This window comes from Thermobia domestica, chromosome 9, assembly GCF_964235325.1.
Source record: "Thermobia domestica chromosome 9, izTheDome1.hap1.1, whole genome shotgun sequence".
NCBI lineage: Eukaryota > Metazoa > Arthropoda > Insecta > Zygentoma > Lepismatidae > Thermobia > Thermobia domestica.
This window is the reverse complement of record NC_137462.1, coordinates 71,819,780-71,846,307: the sequence shown is the minus strand read 5'-3', so window position 1 is coordinate 71,846,307 and position 26,528 is coordinate 71,819,780. Positions and strand designations below refer to the sequence as shown.

The window sequence follows — 26,528 nt, the reverse complement described above, 5'->3', positions numbered from 1 at the left end:
AGTATGGGGTGAAGTAAAGCTCTACAGTAGTAAAGATGCGTGATACATGGCTTCTTAGAGCAGTTCTCTGCGAGATGGCAGAAGTACATAAGGAAGCTTTGACTTTATAGATGTTGATGCCCTTTAATCATATCTGAAAGGGAAGTATCAAATCGTGATTTGTGAGAACAACCGGGAATATGTAGTTCGTTATCCGGGAGAACCAGGAGAAAATAAGATATTTATCCACTATCAAAAAGGTGTCACTGTTGGCGATTTCGAACCTATTCCTAATATCGCAAGCTTTCTCAGTAAACGGAAGTATTGTTATTATTGTTTGGAAGGATGAGAGATACCGTAAACACATGTGCGAAACTATGTTCCTTTTGCGAACGCGATTATACTGCAAACAAAATTAAATGTAATGCACGCAATACAGATTTTGCTGAGGTTGTATGTTTTGAGAACCATATGAAGCGTAATAAAACGTCTAGATTTGTGTTCGATAATGTAAAGCTTCGCATCGATTGTGTTATCAACATCATTGATAACAGGCGTCGAAAATCTGATCACGTGTGTGGTGAACATTTCTGTTCGACGTGTAACATACATGTTGATACAAACCACACATGTTTCGTACAGAGAATGCGGCCTGTTCATACGAATAGATTTATGTACATAATCTATGACGTAGAGAATAGGTTCAAGGCACCGAATGATTGCGGTGAAAGGGAACACGAAGTTGTACTGGCCTGTTGTGGGCATGTTTGTCACGCCTGTATAAGGAAAGTTATCGATGAGCTTTGTAAAACGTGCGTTGATAATGTTGGGAATAGTTCGTTCTCTTTTAAGACAATGATGGATTTTATTAACCACGTGTTAGTAAAGCGTTCTTTCAGAAGATAGTACCGATGGCCTATTATAGTAGTCGCTGCGATGGCCTCTCCTGCCTTGGAACTCTAATAGAAGAGCAGCATATTAATCCTTGAAACCTCCAACTGTTCGTCCCCCAATTACTAATTCACCATTCCTCATTTAAAGGAATCACCCCGGGAATCGAACTTGCGTCCTCAGATTAAAGCGGTTCATTAACATCTGTGTGCACCCAGGAGGAATAGCATAATTGAATAAAACAGTAAAAATAAATAAAAACGAGCCCCCCAGAAAATCTCTCTCCTAGCAATGTATCGAATCCGGTTTAGATGCACCAGATTCAAAGAAAACTTCAATACACCAAAACAGCAATCAAATAGGTAGATCCAAAAACCTTAATGAGGAAGTTAATAATATGAAAGGATTACGCCAAAGGATTAACTTATAATAAAACTTCATTCATGCCAATAAATAAAAAATCTCTCATCGTTCATTTCGAAGAAAAGAATCCAGCTCTTTATAGAAGAGAACCATTTATCACGCATATCTCCCCAAAATTGGCCGAAGGATGCTAAACGAATTATCTTAACGAAAAGTTGGGTAAGTCTAACTTCGCCTCCTACGTGAGGTGTCAAACGGGACTTGAACCCCTAGCCTCTCCTCCCACTAAAGGAGTGGCGTGGCCCCGAAGCCAGCTAAAAAAACGGTTCAGCGACTTAATTCGCTTCCCCCTTCACACAACCCTCTTGCTGTGTGGTACAGTTTAAGACCAACAATTTCCGTAGCCCCCCAGACTCTCTTCCTCTTAAGAGAGTTGTGGTCTGAAATTATGTCAAAAACTAAACTTTTCGCATCGCGGCGATACAGCCCTCTTGCTATACAATGTCAATCTCTAGCCGCCTCTTCGGCACAGAATCTGAGAATTCCAGAAAAGAGATCCCGTCCCCTCTTTGGACAGAACCCCTAACCATCTACCTCTTTAGACGGTCGAGCTGGAATCCTCCCCCACCTATAATTCTCCTGCTCTTATATAGACGATACAACCAACGGTCACCAGACAGACGCTTGGTTTAAAAATTTTAAAATTAACAAACAAAAAATATCAACGGGTAAGATAGCGTTGGTTTCTGGCTCTCCCCTAAGTGAGCTGTTTTAAAAAAAAGAAATCCTGTTGTTAAGAAGGAAACTGCATGTTAGTTAACAAGATATAGAAACAAAATCACACAAAGACAAAAATAAAAATATAGATTATATGAAATGTAATAATAATTTTACCCGCCCGGGATTTCTCTCTAAAACTATATTAACTGATAATACAATACACAAGAATAATTAAACAAGGTAATATATGCAAATATAAATAGCAGCTCCCAAAGAGGGGGCTGCATGTTACTTACGTTCCAAAAAAATGAGGAAAAAAACACTTAACTTTGCACTTAAAAAAAGAAAAGAGCCATTAGACCAAATCTCTTGTTCAGACTCTTTTAGTTCTCTGAAATATCGAAAAGACACTCTTTTTTTCTAAACACACACACAAAACACAATTACGAGAGCCCATTTTCCGCAAGCGTGCACTCTCGGCGGTCCTTTTTGAATATGTATTTTATATATATATATATATATATATATATTCACAAAATCAAAAAACAAATAAAAGAAATCACTGTTATGTCCAATCATTGAACACATCACAATGTTGAGGTCCGTCCAGAGATAGTCCTTTTTATTTTAAAACTTCAGTCTCTTTTTCGCCGGGCTGGCTTCCCAGTGGTCCCCGTCGTTCACTCCTTTACCTGGAGTAAGTGGGAGTCCCTCGCCATTGGTAAAGATTTCAATGTAATCCACCGGATCATCTTCCTGGCAACTTGTCGATGGTTCGGAACTCAAACCCGGAGCGTCTGCCACCGATGCAGGCGTCTTTTGTAGAGTTTGATATTCTCTCAAATCTTTGAGAGAAAAGTTGCTCGGGTCACCTTGCAGAATACGTTCTGGGTTCGGGCCCGACTTCTGTCTCGTGGCCCGGTACTGGTCTCGCTTCTTATTGCTTTTCTCATCGTCGATGTTGAACATCAACTGAAGTTCGGTGGGATTCCACGCCTTTGGTCTGACCCCGCAATAAACACTTCTAGTGAGGGCCTTTGGTTTCTTAAACTTAAAATCCATCGGGAACGTGCAAAAACAAGGAAAAATCTCTAAAAAAGACGTTCTTCTTCACGAAGCTGAATTTAACTGACGAAGTGAAGTATCCTTTCCTTGTTCATTCCCAACTCTCTCCTTCCCTCTACCAGCGTGGTTGGGCCGATCTGTCACCATGGGTCAATGTCTTGCTCTGATGTTAAATTAGCCACAAAAGGCGGAGTTCCAGATCTCTGCGGAATAGCCTGAAACAAGAGCTAAGAAAAAGAAAAAGAAAAGTCTTTCGCAGCCTAAGCTATATCTTCGGGAATCTCTCTAACACAGGAGATCTGTTGTTGTTTTACATCCCTGGCAAAAGCAGGGGGTGGAATAACCCTCTTAAAGGGATCCACATTAGCTTTTATCTCTCGGTTACTAAGAGAGTGTCGTAACATAAACGTGTTCTCTGCTAATTTCTTACAAATGACGTATGGTCCACGAAATTTGTGGAGCATTTTTGCGGTTATCCCCTTGCTAGCATCAGAAAATCTAACTGCACGGAGCCAGACAGAATCCCCCTCTCTGAAAGTATGGGGTTTCCTGTTCTTGTTATATTCTCGACACACTTTTCGTGTCTTTTTTCCTGAGTTCTGTTGGCTACTTCCATGGCTTTCTTTATGCTCTGGATTCTTTCCTTTACGAAGTCAGGGATCGGATTCCCACCTTCTCCCACTACTTCTCTCTTCTGGGTTTCAAATGGCAATTTCACATGTCTACCCATATGCAGGAAAAAAGGTGTATGGTTTGTGGCTTTTGAGACTCTACTGTAAAGAAAAGAAAATCGAGGTTCTTTGACCAGTCCGAGTGTTTTCTACAGTACATGGACACCAGTTTTTTAACTTCTCTCACCCCTCTCTCGGCCCGATTCGCTTTTGGCCTGTAAGCAGATATGAACGTAACTCTTGTCCTTAAAATTGCAAGCAGGTTTCTCCAGATCTTTCCCGTGAACACACTTTGGTTGTCGTTTACAACCCGATCATACCATCCATTTCTCGAAAAGAAAGTTAACAAACAATTAGCTACAGACTGAGCTGTGACCTTTCGAAGGGGAAACAAAGAAACAAAACGACTGAAAGCATCAATGATTATCAAGCAGAATTGATAACCTCCCCCCTTCGACCTAATTAAGGGCCCCATAAGATCTAAATAAGCAGTGGACCCTGGCTTATTCACTAGACTGCTGGTCATAAAACCTAACTTACTATTTGACGAGTCCTTATAAATAGCGCAGGGAACACGGGATTGACAAAATCTTCTAATATCCTTTCCCATCTTGGTCCAAAAGAATTGTCTTTTTGTCCTATTGATGGTTTCTTCGATGCCTGGATGTCCCGAGAACTCTAAATTATGAGTCATCTCAAGTACTATACCCTTCAAATCTCTGGGAACGCACACAACCCGCCTTTTCTCACCATTTAGATCGATTTCTTTTTCTAAGACCCCATCCATGGATAATGGGGAGTGGAAGCAAAATTTCTAATTTTTCTCTTCTCTGCTTTGGTGCCGGCTAACTTCTTGGTTGTAAGAAATAGAATTACCTTTCTCAGGAATGGAATTACCTTTCTCAGAATTACCTCAGTTTCCTGGGCTTCTCTTAATTTTATTGGTACTATAAGTTTCTCATACTGCTCAGTTTTTTCCTGCTCCTCTTCTTCTTCGTCCATCAATATTTCAAATGGGAGATTCTTAAATAGATCTCTCTCATCGTGCTCGGAAGAGTCTCAACGCTGGACACGTTCTGATCTAATTTTTTCTCTTTATAACCTCTCTTGAAATCCTTCAGAGCTCTACTGTCATAAAACGAAATCAGATTAATTTCCTACTTAGGAATATCACCCACATCCGTGATTTTTCCTTCTTGGTCCATTATTTTAATGTATCCCGTGTCACCAGCACAGTTCAGAGGGAATTCTTCATTGGCATGCTCAGTCCCCTCGAAATTTTGATCCTCAGTGTAACCTGTCTCGATTCTCGACAAAAAATCCACCCGGTGTGTCTTGCCTTTTCTATATTTGAGAACCACTGGAAATCTGGAGATCCTAGCCAACCACCTGCTCATCATAGCTGGAACCTTGCTGGCTTTGAAGAGAGGGATCAATGAAGCGTGATCAGTGTATACATACACACAAGGGGAATGTATTAAGTACAGTTCAAATCTCTCTAATGCGAGCACTACTGAGAGGAGTTCCCGCATGGTGGTGCTATACCTACTTTGGGATTCCGTAAAGCGTTTCGATCCGAACGATACAACATAGAAATCGCCTTTTTCGTCCTGCCCGAGAAGATAGCCAGCGGCTATTTCAGAGGCGTCGACAAAGATATGCATGGGTTCTCCCATCCTTGGTAGCATCAATTCACGGTTCTCATCAATCGCATCCTTTAGCTCTTGCAGAGCCTGGTCCTGTTGTGGCCCCCATGACCACCTGACTCCTTTTTTCAATAGTCATCGGAGCACACATCTTCGCCATATCTCTAACGTGGTTTCGAAAATACTGAGTGAAACCGAGGGTCCTCTGTAATTGCTTGACATTCTTGGGAAGTTGCAGTTGTCTCACCATTTTAAGCTTCTCAGGTGTACATGACACTTTGCCAGGTGTCACACGGAAACCGAGGAAATCTATCGTATCAGAGAATAGCACCGCCTTTGATGGGCTGAGACTTATATTCGCATCCGCCATTCTTTTCAGAAGTTGCTCCATTGTGTCCAATAAATCCTCCGGTGATTCACCAATAACTGTGAGATCATCATAACAGACTATTACTTTGGAATAATACAGGTCGCCCAAGACAATCTGCATCAATTTGCAGAGAGTATAAGGTATCGATTTCAAACCATAGGGGGCGCGTATACATTGGAAGATCCCAAACGGGGTAAGAAATCCGGTATATTTTTTACTACGCTCCTCCAACTTGACCTGGGCATAACTGTACGACATGTCAAAACGACAGAATATCTTCCCTTTCTCCAAGTAGGATAGCGCCTCGTTAATGTTCGGGATCCCCCCTTTCTCATGTTTCGTGACCGAGTTTAAATATCTACAATCAAGGACTAGCTTCCACTTACCAGAGCTCTTTCTATGTAAAATGGGATTACTAAGATACTTTGTAGAGCTCCTTTCGATCAAGTTTTTATCTAACATTTCCTGCAGCAACTGTCCCAGAATTCTTATCTTCCGACATTGGCCTTAGTCGAGTTGAGAAAGGCCGAGCATCGCTCAGCTCAATTTTGTGTTCTAAAACGTTGGTTTCCCCAGGATCCTCAGAAAAAACCTTTTCGTATTTATAGAGAAGTTCCCTCAGTTTTTCATATAGGTCTTCGGGAGCTTGACGCCCTTCAACATATTTTCAATGACATTATCTTCATCCGAGCAATTAATTTCTCCAGTTTCCCGCTTCTCAGGGTAATCAAATTACCTAAAAGAAATTCCCCTACTCGGAATTTCCCATGCGAAAGGACTGAATTTTATTATCATCTTTGTTGAAACAAGAAAGTCTCGGCCCATGATAATACACCTCGAAAAATTACTAATTACATGGAATTTCTGCTCTAACTGGAGTCCAAAAAAGTCCAGAGGGACAACCATAAAACCAATTGTCTTTGCCCCTCCTCTGGCAAACCTCACATTTACAGAATGATCCTGCAACGTTATTCCAAACTTTGACCATTTTTCCGCAATCTCCTCATTTATAGCCGACAGCGAGTTCCCTGTATCAATATACAATTGATACTTATAATTTAAAATCGAACAATTTATTAATAGCGGCCTCGGGGGTATGGACCCTTTGTCCCCCCCTCGGCAGCGCCATTCACGTTTTTTGAAGTAGTCTTCTTAACTCGACTAGCTTTCGGTTTCTTATTCAAAGAATCATTTTTGCTGTGGTCTGGAAAATCTTTTCTTTCTTCTTGTTTTCCTCTCCAAAATATTTTTCTGTTGGCAGGTCGAGATTCACGCCGCGGACACTCTTGGGTGGGCTGTCTGTCCTTTTCCCCTCCTTGACCGGTTTTCTTACCCCTACCCCTTCACCGCCGTGTTTTATTACCAACGACCGCGGTAGGAGCGGGGATGGTTGACAACATGTGGTTTTCAGCTAAAAGTTCCTCCCTTTGGTCTGTAGGATAAACAAAGTGTGTTCTTTCTTTTTCATCGGTAAACATCCACGATCTGCTTGCCATATCCAGACTTATTTTTGCTTTTCTTAGGATATCTTGGCCAACGATAATGGGTGTTACGAGGTGGTCCAGAACGTAAAAGAAGTGAGAGAATTTTCTTCTCTTGATACAAAAGTCTACAAATATCTTTCCCACAGTCTTTTCTTCTCCCGTTGCTAGACTTAGGGGCAACGAACAAGATTCGAACCGGGCCCGTCTCCATTGATCCGCTACTCTCTTGTGAACGATGCTAATTTCAGATCGAGAATCGAGGTAAAAATAATAGCGTTCACGATTTATAAAGCCATAAATAAAAGGGTTCTTGTTCCCCCTTCTTCTTCTTTCTTTTTTCTCCTCTCTGTTCCGCACTACGGCCGAGACGGGCTTCGAACCTGAATCCTTTTTCTTTAAAACACAATCTGCTGCTCGGTGATTCAGTTCTTTGTAATTGAAACATCTTATTGCCCCTTTTGACTGACTTTGCCCCCCACCAGGCTTCATATCCTTTTGGTCTCCTCTTCGAGACCGTGCTGGATCGAGAGCGCTTAACGGCGGTATCGAATCTCTCGAAACTGCTGTTGCGTCTTGTCTCTTACAATCCGGGGCCGAATATCCCTGACCTCCTATCCGACCACTCGATAGTTCCATGTAAGACAATTCACCCAATAAGATGGACTGAATATGCAGGGACTCCTTTTCCAATTCCTTAACATCTTTAAATTCTTTTCCATACAGGAATTGCCTAAAACGAGGGTGCGTCTTCGAAATTATCTTTCTAACCTGATCCTTTTGAGATTGTACGGATTCTAACCTCTGAAAGACTTCGCTCATCTTATAAAAACAGACAGACTTTCGTCTGTATATTGAAGTCTATTGGCAATCATATTCTCTACTTCCTCGGCATAGTTAAAACTGAAAAACTCTTTCAAAAATAAGTCTCTGAAGGTCCCAAAAGACTCAAATGGCCTCTTAAACTCTCAACACCTGCGAGCTGGGCCAAGAAGTAGCCTAGGTATGAGAATGTTCAGTTGATCACTTTCGCTAATACCCTTCTGACAAGCGTAAGACTTAAGCGCCTCTAAAAACTGAAAAGGATAATTATCTCCTTCACCACTAAAAACCGGAGGTTCTAACCTAACTTCCTCAAAACCAGATTTCTGAGAGCAACACCCTGTATGAGACGACCTATTTTCAGATCGATTTTTTAGTTTTCTAATAGCGTCTACTGCTATGTCAGGATTAAGTTCGACGTTCCTTTCTATATCCAATAGGTTACGTACTGTTTCCTCTTCAATTGTTATGGTGTTCTGTCTGACAATTGAAGCAGCATGCTTCAATCTCATAATTTCAGCCAAAATAGTCTCCCGATTCAAATCCTGTTCCTCAGAAACCCTAAGGCCTCTCTAAGACTATCTACTTCAATATGAGAGTCCATCTTCGAAAAAGTGTACCTTCCTGATCTCAAAAACATAAAAAGAATCCAAAGGAGAACTAAACAAAAACTCTAACGAGAGAGAACCAAAAAACAACAAAACAAATCCAATCCCGGACGAGCTAACCCACTTTATGAAACCTCCAACTGTTCGTCCCCCAATTACTAATTCACCATTCCTCATTTAAAGGAATCACCCCGGGAATCGAACTTGTGTCCACAGATTAAAGCGGCTCATTAACATCTGTGTGCACCCAGGAGGAATAGCATAATTGAATAAAACAGTAAAAATAAATAAAAAACGATCCCCCAGAAAATCTCTCTCCTAGCAATGTATCGAATCCGGTTTAGATGCACCAGATTCAACGAAAACTTCAATACACCAAAACAGCAATCAAATAGGTAGATCCAAAAACCTTAATGAGGAAGTTAATAATATGAAAGGATTACGCCCAAGGATTAACTTATAATAAAACTTCATTCATGCCAATAAATAAAAAAAATCTCTCATCGTTCATTTCGAAGAAAAGAATCCAGCTCTTTATAGAAGAGAACCATTTATCACGCATATCTCCCCAAAATTGGCCGAAGAATGCTAAACGAATTATCTTAACGAAATTTGGGTAAGTCTAACTTCGCCTCCTACGTGAGGTGTCAAACGGGACTTGAACCCCTAGCCTCTCCTCCCACTAAAGGAGTGGCGTGGCCCCGAAGCCAGCTAAAAAAACGGTTCAGCGACTTAATTCGCTTCCCCCTTCACACAACCCTCTTGCTGTGTGGTACAGTTTAAGACCAACAATTTCCGTAGCCCCCCAGACTCTCTTCCTCTTAAGAGAGTTGTGGTCTGAAATTATGTCAAAAACTAAACTTTTCGCATCGCGGCGATACAGCCCTCTTGCTGTACCATGTCAATCTCTAACCGCCTCTTCGCCACAGAATCTGAGAATTCCAGAAAAGAGATCCCGTCCCCTCTTTGGACAGAACCCCTAACCATCTACTTCTTTAGACGGTCGAGCTGGAATTCTCCCCACCTATAATTCTCCTGCTCTTATATAGACGATACAACCAACGGTCACCAGACAGACGCTTGGTTTAAAAATTTTAAAATTAACAAACAAAAAATATCAACGGGTAAGATAGCGTTGGTTTCTGGCTCTCCCCAAAATGAGCTGTTTTAAAAAAAGAAATCTTGTTGTTAAGAAGGAAACTTGCATGTTAGTTAACAAGATATAGAAACAAAATCACACAAAGACAAAAATAAAAATATAGATTATATGAAATGTAATAATAATTTTACCCGCCCGGGATTTCTCTCGAAAACTATATTATCTGATAATACAATACACAAGAATAATTAGACAAGGTAATATATGCAAATATAAATAGCAGCTCCCAAAGAGGGGCTGCATTCTAGTATTCTTATCCAGGGTCAGAAGATTTTTAATATTTGCATAGGTAATCGTATTTTCTTCCGTGATTCTTTCCTTTTCGTTGGTGTTAAATTATACAAATTACCAAAAACAAGGGACATTCCCATATTTGTTTAATACAGAAGAGAATTAAAATTTTGTCGATCCCTATCCTCCGCCTGAGTTCTATGACCCTGAAGCGCGAAGCACGGAAGAAATACAAATACTGGAAGACTGACACCAAGAACGTGCCGTAAGTGGCGATGAGTTTAACCTGCAGAAGGGAATGCTGTCTTATTGTGAAAATGAAGTTAAAATTCTAACAGAGCGGTCATCAAATTTAGCGATATAATCGAAGAAAAGACGTAGGGTTTGCAATGTTTCATCACTTCATCTGCCATTGCAAGACTTAAAATGAAATGAAATGAAATCTTTAGTTTTACGTCCTACGGCTATGCCGGTTAGGTCAATAGAGACGGTGATGATGAGAAATGAATAAAATGGTGGAATGAAGAAAGTGGGAGGAAACCCGAGAAAACCCACGAGCACGGTGTTTGTCCACCACAAGGTCCACAAGGCGCGAGCTGGGATCGAACCAGGGACCCCAAGTACCGGAGGTGAACGCTTTAACAGTGAACCACCGCGCCCCCATTGCAAGTTTTGCTATGCGTACTTATCTTACCTTATACTTACCTGAAAATAGTATTCCTGTAATTCCGCGTTGGGTTTCCATCGTAAGACGTAGTACAGCACTAAAGCTATGCAATGGCTTATGTATATGGAAGACCAATTAGGGATAGAAATCCAGCATGCTGAGAGAGATGGGTAAAGTATATTGTTAAGTACAAAGTCGATGGATAGCACGAAGGACTCAACGTTGCCTTCGACTTGTATGGGTGTTATTTCCATGCATGTAGGCTTTGTTTCACTTTTAACCGTGACACCATTCTGAACGACGCTCAAGACTCGTACAGTACGATGGAGAAACGATAGGAGCAGACCATGCTGCGCCGTAGATACCTGTAAAGTATAGGTGTAAACCTATACGAAATATGGGAATGTTCTTGGGACAATAAAGACGGATAAGGAAGTACAGAGATTTATTGAAGAACGTTGTACTAATCTGCCTGATTTTCTTATTCCTAAGAATTGTTACAACGGTGAGCACACGAAAGTTTTTCGTTCCTACGTCAATTGTACGAGTGATGAACGAATCGAGCATGCCGATGTAACAAGTCTATACCCATGGGTGATGGCATGTAAATCCATGCCGGTTAAATCACCTAAGATTCATACGGGACCGGACTTTCAAGATGTGGGAAGTATTGACGGTGTAGTGAAATGCACCGTATTGCCTCCAAAAGACCTCTAATTTCCGATCTTGCCATACGTTGCGGGAGGCCGATTACTCTTCGGGCTTTGCTGCACATGCATGGAAACAGAAAACACTAATCATTGTATTCATAGTGATGCTGAGTGTGCTCTCACGAAACAATTTGTACTTCGGAGTTACAAATTTTGCTCTTCAAAAATGTTACAAAATAATCGATATACCTGAAATATGGGAATTTAAAGTCTTGGATCCTCAAGAGGGAATTCTGATGGTCTGTCCGGAACTTATGTGAATTCCTTCCTCCAGATTAAGCACGAAGCCTCTGGCATTCCCGCTTATTGTAAAATGGAAGGAGACAAGCAGAAATATATCGCAGAATATTATGCCCATGAAGGCATACGATTAAATTATAACATTAGGATGAAGTCCTGAATGAGGCAATGGGCGAAACTATATCTGATTTTATTGTACGGAATGTGGGGGCAGCGTACAGACATGTTACAGAGTGTAATCGCTAGTGATGAGGTAACGTTTCTTAGGTATTTAACCACGGCAAGGTATGTAATTTAAACTGTGGTCCCAATTGATTATGAGGATTTGATTATCACCTACAGAGACAATCAAACTGACAACGTACCGTTAAAATTTTCCAATGTAATACTAGCCGCATTTATTACTTCGTGGGCTAGACTTAGAATGTACGAGCTGCTGACGACTGTAGGACCAGACAAAGCAATCTACTGTGACACTGACAGCATAATGTACCTACAGAAAAAAGATGAGGAACCTTTGTTACAGCTCGGAAACTATTTGGGTGATCTGACAAATGAAATTCGAGAAGGTTGGGAGTTTACAACCTTTATCGCTTTAAGCGGCAAAAGTTATGCTATGAGGCTAACAAATGCCCAAGGGGATGTTCGGGATATATTCAAAATTAGGGGGATAACACTAGATGATAGGACCTATCAGAGATAAATAATAATAAAGATGAGAACAAGACGTGTTACTTATCACTGTGGATATGGAATACCATATTTTTCAGTACCTGTATATCAAAGGGGACATGGAATAGGTAGTTTTCTAAAGGGTTATTTCCTTTTTCTTTTCCATTCCTTAAACAAGGTGCAAAAACTGTAGGGTATCAGGTATTGCGAACGGGTATACAAGTTGCGGGTGATGTATTAGAAAATCGTCTATTTAAAGAATCTGTTCGTGCGCATGTAAATGAAGCTGGTGATGTTTTAAAGACCAAAGCCATTGATAAAGTCGGACAGTTGCTAACTGGTAGCGGCAAGAGACGGTCGTGCAAGACGAAGGCTCCTGCAATTGTAAAGCTTGGACTACCAACAAAATGTAAACATATAAAAGACATCTTTTCATAATGGCGCTCCTAAATTCAAATATTTCTGAATGTTGTACCAATGAATTTGATTTATTTTCTATAGTAATGAAACAAACAGGTATTGAAACAACTACAAATATTGAATTTCGTCTTATTTCTACATTAACTTGAGAAGGACCTATTGAATTTGTTATTCCTGGAGAAACGGGAATCTATTCATCCTGCATAACTATATCTTTGTTCGTTCTAAAATTACAAAAGCTGATAGTACAACTTTAAGTCAAGATGATACTGTTGCAGCCGTAAATAATTTCTTATATTCATTATTTAGTCAAATTGATTTTTCGGTTAAATGATAACTAGCTCTTCATCAGGATCTTATCCTTATCGTGCATACATTGAAATATTATTAAATGATTCTTTTGATGCTTCTGAAACGCATTTAGCATGTGCCATGTGGCATAAAGATATTCCAAGACATTTTTATAAATTAGATAATACAAATGCTGGTTTTTGAAACACGTACTAATAAGGTGAAAAATAGTAAATCTTTTGAGATGTATGGACATCTTTATATTCATATTGTAAGTTTAGATCGTATGCTTCCCAACAAAGTAAGTTTACATGTAAAATTACACCGTAGTAAAGATAATTTTTACTTATGGTCTCCTAAAAATATGTTATAAAGTTGCACTTGAGGAAGGTATTCCTCATGTACGTCGCTTTGATGTAGCTGCAGATTTAGCTATGCAATTAAATACGCGAGTGCTTTCGGAAACTGCCAAGTTCCCTCTGAGAAGAGTGGAGACAGGACCTTATACTATACCTGCACAAGTAAAGTCTTACAACCTTGATAATCTCTTGTTGGGTAATGTTCCTAAAGGCCTGGTTATTGGTTTCATCTCCAACACATATTTCAATGAGAAATCACATCTTAAATCCCTATGAGTTTCTGAACTTTAACGTTAACTGCAAGTACAAGTCGGCTCAAAATCATTTCCTCCCAAATACCTCGATCCTGATGTTAATAACGATTTATACCTTCTAAGTTACTATACTTTGATTTGAGGTACTGGTATATATTATCAAAATTCTTCACATACTCTTAATCTTGATGAATATCCTAACGGATATGCTTTGTGTGCTTTTATTCTGCCTCCAACAGGAACTTCAGATGACAACACGGGGTGTAATACGTGATTCCAATGTAAATTTAAAATTATCATTTTCAGAAACTTTAACTGAATCTGTAACATGCGCTGTGTATGCACAATTTGTTTCCTTAGCAGAAGTACACAAAGATAGAAATATTTATACTAACACCTTTTAATTTATTCAGTTGTGTACGAAGAGGGTTGTTGTACACTTCTCTGCCTATCACGATAATGATGATGAGTTTGTTGTAAAGCAGCTAGCCATTGCAAATCCTGACGTTCCCTTTCTTCAAAACTGGATTTTTGAATCACCGTTTGCTTTAAATAACTTAGCTGAGCCGATCATAACTACAGGCAAGTACCTAGGTGAGAATGTATATGGCATTACCTGGCACGAAGGCGCTGTAGAATATTCACATCTTAAGGACATCCTTCAAACATATTGTTCAAATTCTACAACCATATACACATACGGAATAACTAGAAAGTGGTTTCTTCAATAAATGTTCCGAATTTTGAAGAAATGAACTGTCCAAAGTATACTGTTTTAAGTTTTCACGATCATAGGTGTACACATAATACACATCGTTTCGGACAATATAGGTGCAGTGTTCATGAAGTATTATTGTATAGTGAATATGTGAAAGTGTATGACTATGTGTTAGATGTGAATAAGTGATAGTTACATACCTACTATGATTAAAAATAATAATCTTCATCATGTATAGTAACGAATTGTTAAATGTGTTACTAACTGATAAAGTGACTGGTGCAAGTGACAAGTGTTACTGGTATTTACCCTATTGACAGACTTCCTGTAACGGTAGAACCTCGTGCTGCACTTGTGATTAATCTCGATACATTTGATTCAAGTGGATTACATTGGGTTGCAGTGTACATAATCAGAAAGAAGCATGGATATTACTTTGATAGTCTTGCGATAGACAATCCCAAAGAAATAAAAAACGTTTTATCAAAAAATACTAAAATATACTCTATTTTACGAATAATCATTAATATCTACAAGATAATTGTGTTGTTTATATATTTTGTTTTATTCTTTTTGCATCATATTATTCGCACTCATTCATTTCGAAAGTGTTTAAAAATGTTTAATAAGAAAAATTAGAAAAATAATGATGATATCGTTTATAAACATATAAACATTTTTTAAAAAAGAAATATTTTTATTTTAATTCTTTTATTATATATTTACTTTTTTGAATTTTTTTATCGTATATACATTTTTTAAAATTTTTCAATAAATTTTTAAAACTTACATTCCTACATTTTATTTGCAATTTCTAAGAAAAAAACATTATAATCTTCATAATGCATTAGTTAATACTTTTGATCTTTCATATTTCCACCAATAATTCAATTTTTTTGTATTACGATATGCACATCCTGATTTCTTTTTAATATTTGTGTGAAAACAATATTCATTAAATGTGTTTCCACATGTTTCATTTAATGAATTACAATGTTTTGTTTCTAAATGAATAACATTATCTAATGCAAATATTCTTTTAAACCAAAGAGATTTGTCTAAAACTTGACAATAAAAAGTTGAATTCTTTGCACATAATTGATATACAAGGTTCCGTATGCATGATACAGGGTATCCAGTTTTGCTATTCCATTTTAAACCGTGTAAATTTAATGTTAACCAATCAATTTGTTTTTGACAACCTAGTGATAATAAATTATAATATATTGGTGATTTTACCAAGTAATGGAAATTTACCGTATCATCGCATGCAGTTAAACAAACCTTGCGAATGATAAATTCTTTATCAAACATTTTGAAAGCTTGAATATCGATAATATAGTGATTTACCATGGGGAAATTTCATTTGTGTGATGAATGAAAAACGGTAAAATTTGTCCGACAAATTCTGAATTTTTTGAAAGATCACAGGTCTTACGTGTAAACGATATAAATGAGATTTCACTATGTTCTTGTTCAAACACTTCAAAGAGTTCACTAATAGTTTTATCAAGAGATAAGTACTTCGCTGCAATGCTCCAGTATACGAGTCATGGAAATTCCAAGCAACACATGTGCGTCCGCAACTGGGAAAGATTTTAACAGATAAGAGCAGCATCCGCAACTGGGAAGAACCCCCTTTTCAGGACTCTATCAATTTCACTTGTTTTATGTAGAAAATTTAACGTCTTTTCAGCACCGAAGTTTTATAAGACATGGGCCTATAGCTTGGAATAGCATTCGAATCACAGGAATATCTAGTGCCAAGTTTAGGCGCATGTATAGCAAGGAAGTTAACTATTTAGTCACGAGAGAACTCTACTATGATAAGGGACAACACTTAATGGCGTTTGAAGGCGGCGCTCCGTGTTCCCTTTAAATGCTGTTACCCAATGAGAGGACATCAGTGTTGCCACGTTTTTGTACATATCACAACAGTTTATGTACAAAAGAAGCGATTCATCATTCAGTCACATCTGCTCAACTACGCCCTGTATCACGTGGCAACGTCGCCTCACAGCCTTCGTTTCAGTCACTTAGCCCATATTCCATCGATCGTGTTCCTATACTTTAGTATGGTTGAAATTATTCGAATAATTTTTTTGTGTGTTATTTGATTATCAGTTTTTAATATTCAAAAAAACTGTTCGAATAAGTATTCATTAACCGAATCAGTGTTGTACGCAACATTTCATCAACGGGGAATCGAACACTCAATCTCATATGCTTTGAGAACATTTGTATATATATAATTATTTTTATATATTTTTTATACATAATTATTTGTACATGTCTTGCTGGGTGGGTAAAACCTCGAAATACTTTGCGTACGCGACTAATACGAATAAAGCGGATTTTCATGCAAGCGTCCGTTGCATTCTTTGCTTGCGATGTGGCTGAATAGCCAATTGAGAACGTTGTTAAGTACGAGTAACACAACTTTCTGTTGGCTACCCATAGAAATTGCAAGCAACGAACGCAACGGACGTTGCATGAAAATCCGTCCTAATTGTAAAAAATATTATTCGTTATCCGAATATTTGTAAAAATTATTATTCGTTATCTGTATAACTTTTGGAACTGTTATTTGAATAACGAATTTCTTTCGAATAACACCGTATTCGAAGAACTTACCATTTGAGTATTCGAATTATATCTTCTATCTGCATTTTTAACAGCACTAGTCTATACCAATTTTAAAACAAGCAGTGATAAGAAAAAATGAAAGGTGTTACTTAACGTTATGCTTTTTGCTTTTCTTTGCTTCTAGACAAATTCTGTCGAAAAACGGATCAGCAGTCGACTCGGCAATTGCAACTTGCATATGCATCGGTGTCGTTGAGCCTCAAAGAAATGGAATAGGTGGCGGATTCTTCATGGTTATATACGACCCCAAAAAGGGAAAGTCTGCTGTATTGAATGCTAGAGAGACTGCCCCAAGAGCTGCAAGGGAAGATATGTTTAAAGGAAATCCAGAACTTGCTGCAAGAGGTAAAAATTTTTTGGAGTTTAAGATTTTTTTTTGTTTCAGTACCGAAGCTAAGCAAGACATCGAACTAGTTTCACGTGGAATCCGAACCATATGAACTTCCGCCAAGGACGCTAGATTTGTTTTAGCTTTCTTCATCGTGCCGTTTGCTCGGCGGCTTGTTTGCTTCAAATAGGTTCCACAACACTTTCTTCTAGAAGGTTATTAGTCTATGACCCTTCCTGTCATTTAGCTCCCAACTTTTGCAATCAAACACTACACCAAGTAGAAATTTTGTTGCTACTGATTTCCGTCCTTTATTTGATTCTTCATATAAAAAATAATATTACAAGAAGTGTTGCATATCGTACGTCCTCAGATAATCTAATCTGATCTTCATCGAATCAAACTTCGCATAGCGGTAGACTTCGATCTCTTAATACGCATGCGAAATATTTTCTTGTGCAGACTTTCCGTTTCCGAGTTGTACACCATCAAAGTTGGGTTGGGGTTTGAACTTAGCCAAATTTTAATAAGGGAAGTCTCTAGTTGCTGTTTGGAACCAACATAAACCCTGCTAAGACAGTAATGATGATAACACGATTCTATAGTCTTTTATTATAGGCAACTAACATTTCTTTACTACTGTGCAGGTTGTATAGAAGTTAGGAAATTTTATCGATTTTGAAACGCGAGTACCTGTGTAAAGTGGAAGCTTATTCTAATAATGTTTTAAACCCAGACAGCGTGATGAGGGATCCTTTGATTGGATACGAGGGTTCGATGAAGTGGAGTCAGCAGTTGCCAGAAGTTACACCTCCTGATTTTTACATCTTAAGGTATTTTAAAGCAATCATTGGTCAAACGATAATCCACTTTTGGTGTCGATGCGTGAACCTATAAAAAATAATGCAGACTAAGTTTTAGTGTACTGTGAAAAAAGTAGTTATCAATCGTCTCGTGACTTAAAATTAGGGGATGGAAGTTATGACTCAAAAGAATATACATATATGACCTATGAAATGCCCTAAAAGCATGAAAAAATGATCTAAACATTATGTAAAATGATTACTAAATTTGTAAACTTTAAAAGAATACAATAAACATCTCAAATGATGGACATCATATACACGATACAAGAAACAGAAATTGACGTAACTTCTTCATTTGAAATATGTAGGTTCGATTTTAAATTAAAATAACCAAATAAAATATAAATTTAAACAATTTAATGAATAAGACAAACACAGCAAATTATTCAGCGTAAAATGCACTAATTTCCCAATCTCGGCCTAATACAGTATATAGCATGGCGTGTTTCCGTGGCTTGCGCGTCGCTGCAATGATAAGGAATCGCCACGTAAATCTTGTAAATATAGTTTATTATTAAACAAATAGTATATGAAAAATTGGAAAGGGAAAATAAGGGACACATTTGAAAGGGAATTACTAGGCACGATGCCTCTTTCCACTTAAATACAGACCGTTAAAAAAGGAACAAATAAAAATCATAAATTATTTTTAAAATATAACACACATATATATAATTTTGGAAATGTTTAATGAAAATTAAAATTGCAATTTTCCCCCAGTTACTTTGCATACAGTTGCAGTACTGTTTGTCAGGAAAGTAAATGTACATCTCTTTTTTTGAGTCTAGCATTCCTGCGCTTCACCCATGGAGAATATGAGAATTAAATCAATCAAATGTGTAGTGAGGGGCAAGAAGAAAAGCCTAATCTGAATAAACACTGCAGAGGGGCACAAGCTATGAATACGAATAGTGCATAGTGTAAATAAAGGACGACACCGAAAGGGAAATTCAGAAACAGCTGCTAAATGGAGAAAAAAAGAGTAGAAATTATTGAAGTAGGGACGTAAAATACAAATGAGAACAAAAATATCAACAATTAAGCGCTTACCAAGCAGCGATCTTGGTGTAGTAGTTAAGGTGCTAGACTACAAATTCAAAGGACATCAGTTCGAAGCTACTCTAAAGAGTATACTTCTTTTTTTATTTTTTTAAATAATGCATACAGCACATGAGATGTGGTAAAAAAAGAGCGTTTTACCCGTTTAATATGTTAAGTGAAAACGAGTTTAAAATTCCGATGAAAGTTATTAGAGAAGTGAAACAATGAAAACGATTAAGCAGGTATATTTAATCAGGGGTATTTATCAGAGAGCGGTGATCGAAAAAACTGGAAATTTTCCGGAGTTTCGCACATGTTTCTACGATAGGCAAATTTCTTCAGAAATGTACCTATTGCAAAGACCATCATGTCAGAAATGCCATAAAATTTCTATGCACTTTTGTCGATCATCACGCTCTGAACCACCTTCAGTTCGAAAGCTTCTCTTTCTCCTGCTCCCTCTCTGTATATATATATATATATATATATATATATATATATATATATATATATATATATATATAGAGAGAGAGAGAGAGAGAGAGAGAGAGAGAGAGAGAGAGAAAGAAAGAAAGAGAGGGATGCTCCCGGAAATGAGAGTGGGATGCTTCCCTTCAAATCAACGAGATGAAAAATAGATGCTTACATAATAAGAATGCTACTAACAGCTATAAAACATAAAAGTGATAATTGCAAGCTTTATCAGCTACGGTTCCGAAGTCCGAACAACATACCACTAATATCTCCAATGCCAAAACATTGTAATGTACACAACTCCCTCTCTCCCCAAAAGTGTTCTGTGAAAACAATCACAAGTTTTGGGACGAGGGACCATACTGACCACGATATTAAACTATATAAATGGACTATTAGCAGATTAGTATTCAGTTATGTTTTCCCACAATCAGTTTTATTCATATTCAAGACAGCAAAAACCCTATATTCGTTAACCACAAAACGAAGTTATTACAACATTGCGTTACATGTGAATCATGCATATTATACTCGTGATTTGTGCTATGCACAGACTACCCACCGAGCTACAGTGAGTCACACCTGAAGGAAGCAGCGAGGGCAGATAGGAATACAGTGGACGGAACAAGCAACGCATTCAAAAGAAAGAAAAAAAAATAAAAAAGAAAAAATCCATCTTTCACACACTTCATGCTGTAATTCTAACTTCCATTTCCTCATCAAAGTTAGACTACTATACAATTAGGGTGGCCAGATGTTCTGCTTTTGACCGGACAGTCCGGCTTTTGGAGGTCCTGTCCCGTGTCCGGCTTAGTAGTCGAGCCGGACGCCCATTTATCCTGCTTTTCAGCTCTCGTTATAAATGTTTAACTTTCCATTATTCTGATGGCTCGATGGTTCCAGTCTTAGACATTTCAGAATTTGTAAATTATTTCAATTATTGCAAATTTTTTTAAGTTGTAAAGTAAGAAAAGTTTAGAGTTCCAAAATTTGGTATGAAAACCATTATATTGGCATTGAATTTTAACATGTGAATGCAGCTATTTCTAAATGTAGTTTTCCCAGTTTGCTTGAATTGATTTGTCCTATGTGGGAAAAAGGTTACAAATTTATAAAGTCCGACTTTCTAAGTCAATGTGTCCGGCCTTTTAATCATTGCCTTCTGGCCACGCTATATACAATCAATCCACCATTACATTTAATCCAGAGCCTTCAGATAACTTTGTTCTACGAAAGTAAACGTAGAACACTACACTTATAGATATACCATACATAGACAGTTAAGTAGTAATAAATTAATGCAATTAACCCCACATAATATCGATTGTCTAAATATACATTAGTTTCTACAATTAGACACATAACAAACATTAACAACAACATTATAACCTATCGTATGTGAATTTCACTTCAGAAGTGGTAGAATGAAAATCATAGACTGACCAGTTGACAGACTTTTCTTCTTAATAAATTACAATTATGAACACAAGTTAGTGAATGAAACAATGACGGTCGATGAAAAAAAGTGATCCGACGTCGGACTTTGAGAAATAATTTGGTAATAAGATGAAAACAGAACTTTATAAAAGAAATGGTTATGATGTGCTAGAAACAACAATATTGCTTGTTTCGTCTCGTCATGTGAAAATGTCTCGTTTTAGCGAGGCGAGACAAACCCTGCATCTCGTCTCGTGGCTATCTCTGTGTCATATCGTGTTTTCGAAACGAGACAAATTGTTATTTCGTCTCCTTTCGTCTAATTTTCTTTCGTAAACCTCATAATAATAGAAGTAAAATTGGAAGCCATGCGGCTTCGAAAAGTAACGAAATTTACAAGTTAGAATTGATAATCGGACAATAGAGGGCTATGGAATACTTTTAAGACATTTAAAATGTGACGAATCGAGACAAGGACGTGTCTCGTCTCGTCTCGGATTTAACAAAGCCTATCTTGTCTCCGCCATCCGAATTGGAAGCCTCTCACCAGAAATTAAGTGGGTCGTGGGCCAAGTGGGTGACCCACCATAACATACAGACCCACTACGACCCACAGAAACACTCTGCTCAGTGCATTGTATATGGCATCCTCTGAACAGTGGTGAATTTGTCTACATTTCACTTTTAGGGTCTCCATTTTCTTACTTCTTTCTTTCTTTTTTTTCATTTCTTTCTATTTGTTAAGGTTTCATACGTTAAATTACGTTACCAACATTAAATTTAGGCAGCAATGCCGAGCGAGCGTCAGCGAGTGAAGGTGGGTTAGAGCCCCGGAGGGTAGGTTTTTCTATCTTCGTTACCAACAGTTCACTTTCTTTTCTTACATAAATCACTGCGACTTACCTTTACTGTTTGTACAAATCCCCATCTACCCTAAAACAAATGTGTTCGATACTTTCTTAACTACTTCAACACAACTATCAACTCATTTCTTCCGTAAATCATCCTACATTTTCCTAGTTTTGGTCCCCCAATACTAAACAGTTACTCTACTTTTTAGTGCAAATGGAAATGGAACCTAAAATCATATTATTAGTTATATAAAGTACTGTCAAAGAAACCTAATTTTTTTTAACCTCCAAATTCTTTAAAACGTAGAAGTAAGTCTTAATATATTAAAATAAAGTAATTAGTCATATAGTTTTTATAATTTGGAAGATAAAGTAAAGAAATGGAAATAAATTCCTTCCCGGAAATTTATAGGCCAGGGAAAAACCCGGGAATATTCCCATTTTTTAAATTCCTTTCCATCGGGAATATTCCCACTGTCCATCACTACCTTTGATACATACCCCTGATTAAATATGCCTGCTTCCTCATTTCCATTGTTTCACTTCTCTAATAAATTTCACCGGAATTTTTAGCTCGTTTTCACTTATATTAAAGGGGTAATATGCTTTTTTTTTACCTCATCTCATGTGCTGTATGCATTATTTGAAAAATAAAAAAGAAGTATATTATTTAAAGTAGATGCGAACTGACGTCCTTTGGATTTGTAATCTAGCACCTTAACAACTACACCAAGATTGCTGCTTCGTAAGCGCTTAGTTGTTGATATATTTGTTCGCATTTGTATTTTACGTCCCTATTTCGACAATTTCTACTCTTTTTTCTCCGTTTAGCAGCTGTTTCTGGCTTTTTCTTTCGGTGTCGTTCTTTATTTACACTATGCACTATTCGTATTCATAGCTTGTGCCCCTCTGCAGTGTTTATTCAGATTAGGCTTTTCTTCTTGCCTCTCACTACACATTTGATTGGTTTAATTCTCATATTCTCCATGGGTTAAGCGCAGGAATGCCAGACTCAAAAAAGAGATGTATATTTACTTTCCTGACAGACGGTACATCACCACTGTCCAGACAACATAGAAACAAAGACTAATGTGTGTAGTTCAGATCGTTTTTATTTTGCTTTCAAATTGCTACCCTACCAGTGCTGTAACAAAACTCTTCGGGACCCCGGTGCAACAGGATATTTGGGGGCCCCACAAGCGAACATATTTTTCAATGTAATAGTAAAAGCAGCAAAGACGATATTACACACAGACACACAGACCAAGAAATACTTTCTTCCAAAAGTAAGCTTAAATAATTAAATAAAATAAGATAGAATGGGTGTATTTATATACTACAGCATTTCACAATTTAAGATAATTATATAGAGCTTTTAAAAAGCACAGTATTGTATCCATCGTCTTTTCAATATTAGTCAAAATGAAAAGGGTATTAATCACAAACATTTTTAAGAGAGAGAGAGGGAAATAATGATGTTATTCATAGTATACCATAGTTATGCACATGTTATTTACAGAAAAGAATACCATGCTTAAGAAATAAAAAGGGGATATCAGGGATGTTGCACAACTGCTGAAACAATTTCAAAATAAACTTATTGTAATGGGTTCAATACCATAAAATACAACAAAAACTTTGATAGAGAAACTGATTATAACAATTCCTGCGTCAAACCGACGATACTAAATGTCGTTTCAAAAAGCCTTTTCTCCCAGCTGTAGCATCAGCAAATTTGAAACAATCTTGTCTATGTTTAGTTTGTTTTCGTTTTACATTTAATGTAGCAACATATGTTAACCTTTGTTGTGAGGTACTACTTCTCAAGTACTGTAGTACTTTGTAAGCTTTAATTTCAAGAACGAACGTTCAGCAGAAGCCACACTTACTGCTATTGTACGTTATGGGCTCGAATACGTAGCACCTCTGGAAGGCTTGTTTCATGGTGAAGAGAATGAAAGATAAACCATGACTTTCCAATGAACAGTGTTGATGCAATAGCTATTTCACTGCGAGTCTAAGATTTTCTTTATACTAACAGCGTTAGTGGGCCCCAGGGACTTACTTCGTTGACCATGGCACCTATTTTTTGTGTATGAACATATCTTTGTTATGTTTATCGAATTGACTAGGTTTGATTTGGATGTCCGGATGACAGGTTCATGTCCGTTCCTTGTAAGTTGACACAATACAATCCAGAATAGGATAAATTACAGTGACACGAAATGTATCTTCCGATACATCTAGTCTACTATCCGTAGTCAGTTCATCAAAATATTTCTTTGCAAACCTTTTGCGTTTCTCTTGAAATGTTTCTAAAATACCCAATTTCGAGCACAGGTCTTTTGTGGATTTTACACGCTCGTCATATTCCCCGAAGATCTTTCATTTGCTGAAGTCATTTCTTCAGAGTTTTCTCTGCTATTTGCAGATCAATATCAGAAGACTACAAACTTTTGGAAGTTACATACATGGACATTAGGATCTTTTCCCAAATGACTAGGATTAACACAAATTCGAATGTCTCTATCTTCTTAAATAACACAACTACTCTCAACTCATCTGGGATTCTTACTTGTCAGACAAATCGCAGTAAAGAACTTTTGAATATCAACAATTCTCTCTTCCATGCTGCTAACAGCAGTATGTTTTGTTTCCCCATACATTGTTATACATTGTTTTTTAGAGTTTCCTTCTTTAATTTTCAAGCCATGTCATCACCAAGAGCTAAAAGTGACCATGTAACTAGAACTAAAAAAAAAAGGAGAATACCTTGAAGAAAACGTATATGAAGACCAGATTATGCGCACAGCAATGAACGTACTAATTCTTGCTTGTAAACCACTATAAACTCTGCTCATCAATGATGCTCTATCATATCCCTGCCCTCTGCACCGTTGTATGTCGATTTGGTTGCTGAGTGAGATGTTTGTAATTCTCGGCGCCATGCTTATTTCATGCATAAAATCCTACGAAACTTTCTTTAATTTGTAATGTCACTTCTTCATAGTTCACAACAACGTAGCGAAGAAGGACACTAACCTGGTCAGTTTTTATTATGTCCAATGTTGTATCCACGATTATTGAAAAAAAATATGACATCTTCAAAAATAACTTCATGACTACTTCTTCCATATAAGAAATAAATAACAGAATATATATGTATTCAGTACCGAGTAATAAACAGGTTTAGCCAGGCCCCGTGGATTTGAGAACTCCACGAAAAAAAAAGTTAGGAAAGTTAGTAGTAATCTAGAATTTCACCACAATGATTCTCCAAAGGAACGTAAGGATCTCCTATAACCTGGCAAGTAATCTCTACGTGCCTTTGGGGAGGTTTGAAGCATACATTTTTCAATCGAGCAGGTATGACTTCGAATGTCATGTTCTAAACCGCACTCTCTATGTTGCGTTGTTTCTGAATTACAGCCCTTTGATGTTCATTTTCCCCATGCTTTTGACACTTTATCTCGCCGAAACTATCCTTCACTGACCAAAGTTCCAGAGGACTTTTTTGCTTGTTTCAGTGTCAGAAATCAGCTTCCGAAGTTTGTTCAAATAGTTTCTTACCACCCTATATATATATATATATATATATATATATATATATATATATATATATATATATATATATATATATATATATATATATATATATATATATATATATATATATATAAAGATCGCTCATCTTGAGATTTAACAAAAAATCCCGCCCTTAGTTTTCAAGATATCATATTGAAATTTTGCACACGTATTGTGTAAGCTAGGTATGCATTCGAGTCGAGTCGAGTCGAGATTTAAGCCTGTCTCGACTCGTCTCGAGAAAATGTTGTCTCGACTCGTGTCTCGACTCGAAAATATGTTTCTGTCTCGACTCGTGTCTCGACTCGACAGTCTCTGTCTCGACTCGACTCGAATTCGAGTCGAGACGTCTCGAAATTCGAGTCGAGACAAAATGTATGAGTTAAAATATACGCACACATCAGCCAGACCATCATGACTACCTACCTAATTGTCAGTATGTCGACTTTTGGCATGGATAAAAACGGCGACACGTCTTGGCATACACGCAATGATCCTTGATAGATCGCTGGAGAGAGCTGGCACCACATGTGCTCACTCAGGTCACCTAATTCCCGTAAATTCCGGGAAGGGGGGCGATGTGTTCTGACGTCACGTTCAATCACATCCCACTAGGGACATCACTCAAATGTCCGGCTCCAATTTCAATGAAACTTTTTTTGCTGATAGAAGGCATGTATGCATCATTACTTGTGATGACAAATTTTTGCCATGGTGCATGTTTTCTATTTTTTTTTTTAAATTACTTTTAAGGGTTGTGATGTGGTTATTAGAGATTACTACAGAAGTCCCTTACTACCCTTTGTAAACGGAGCGTTAATGAAGAAAAGTGAAGAAAAACCATGTGGATACATGTAAGTCCTGGGGGGAAGTCGTATGGTAGATATAACCTTGATGGCAGCCATCTTGAAATCCGCCTTTTTGAATTAAGGTCAAGTTTTCAAAATGGGAATAGGGTAATAT

At 37.6% G+C, this 26,528-nt stretch overlaps 1 protein-coding gene across 10 annotated transcripts in view; it reads left to right on the top strand.

Annotated features, from left to right (window-relative positions):
- Window positions 1-26,528, top strand: part of LOC145694741 (scoloptoxin SSD14-like) — a 126,541-nt gene that overhangs the window by 58,537 nt on the left and 41,476 nt on the right. For all 10 annotated transcript variants that reach the window (XM_081771329.1, XM_081771331.1, XM_081771332.1 and 7 more), the window contains one exon: window positions 17,108-17,328. In XM_081771329.1, the coding sequence (XP_081627455.1) occupies window positions 17,108-17,328 (221 nt within the window). The remainder of the gene's footprint in view (window positions 1-17,107; window positions 17,329-26,528) is intronic.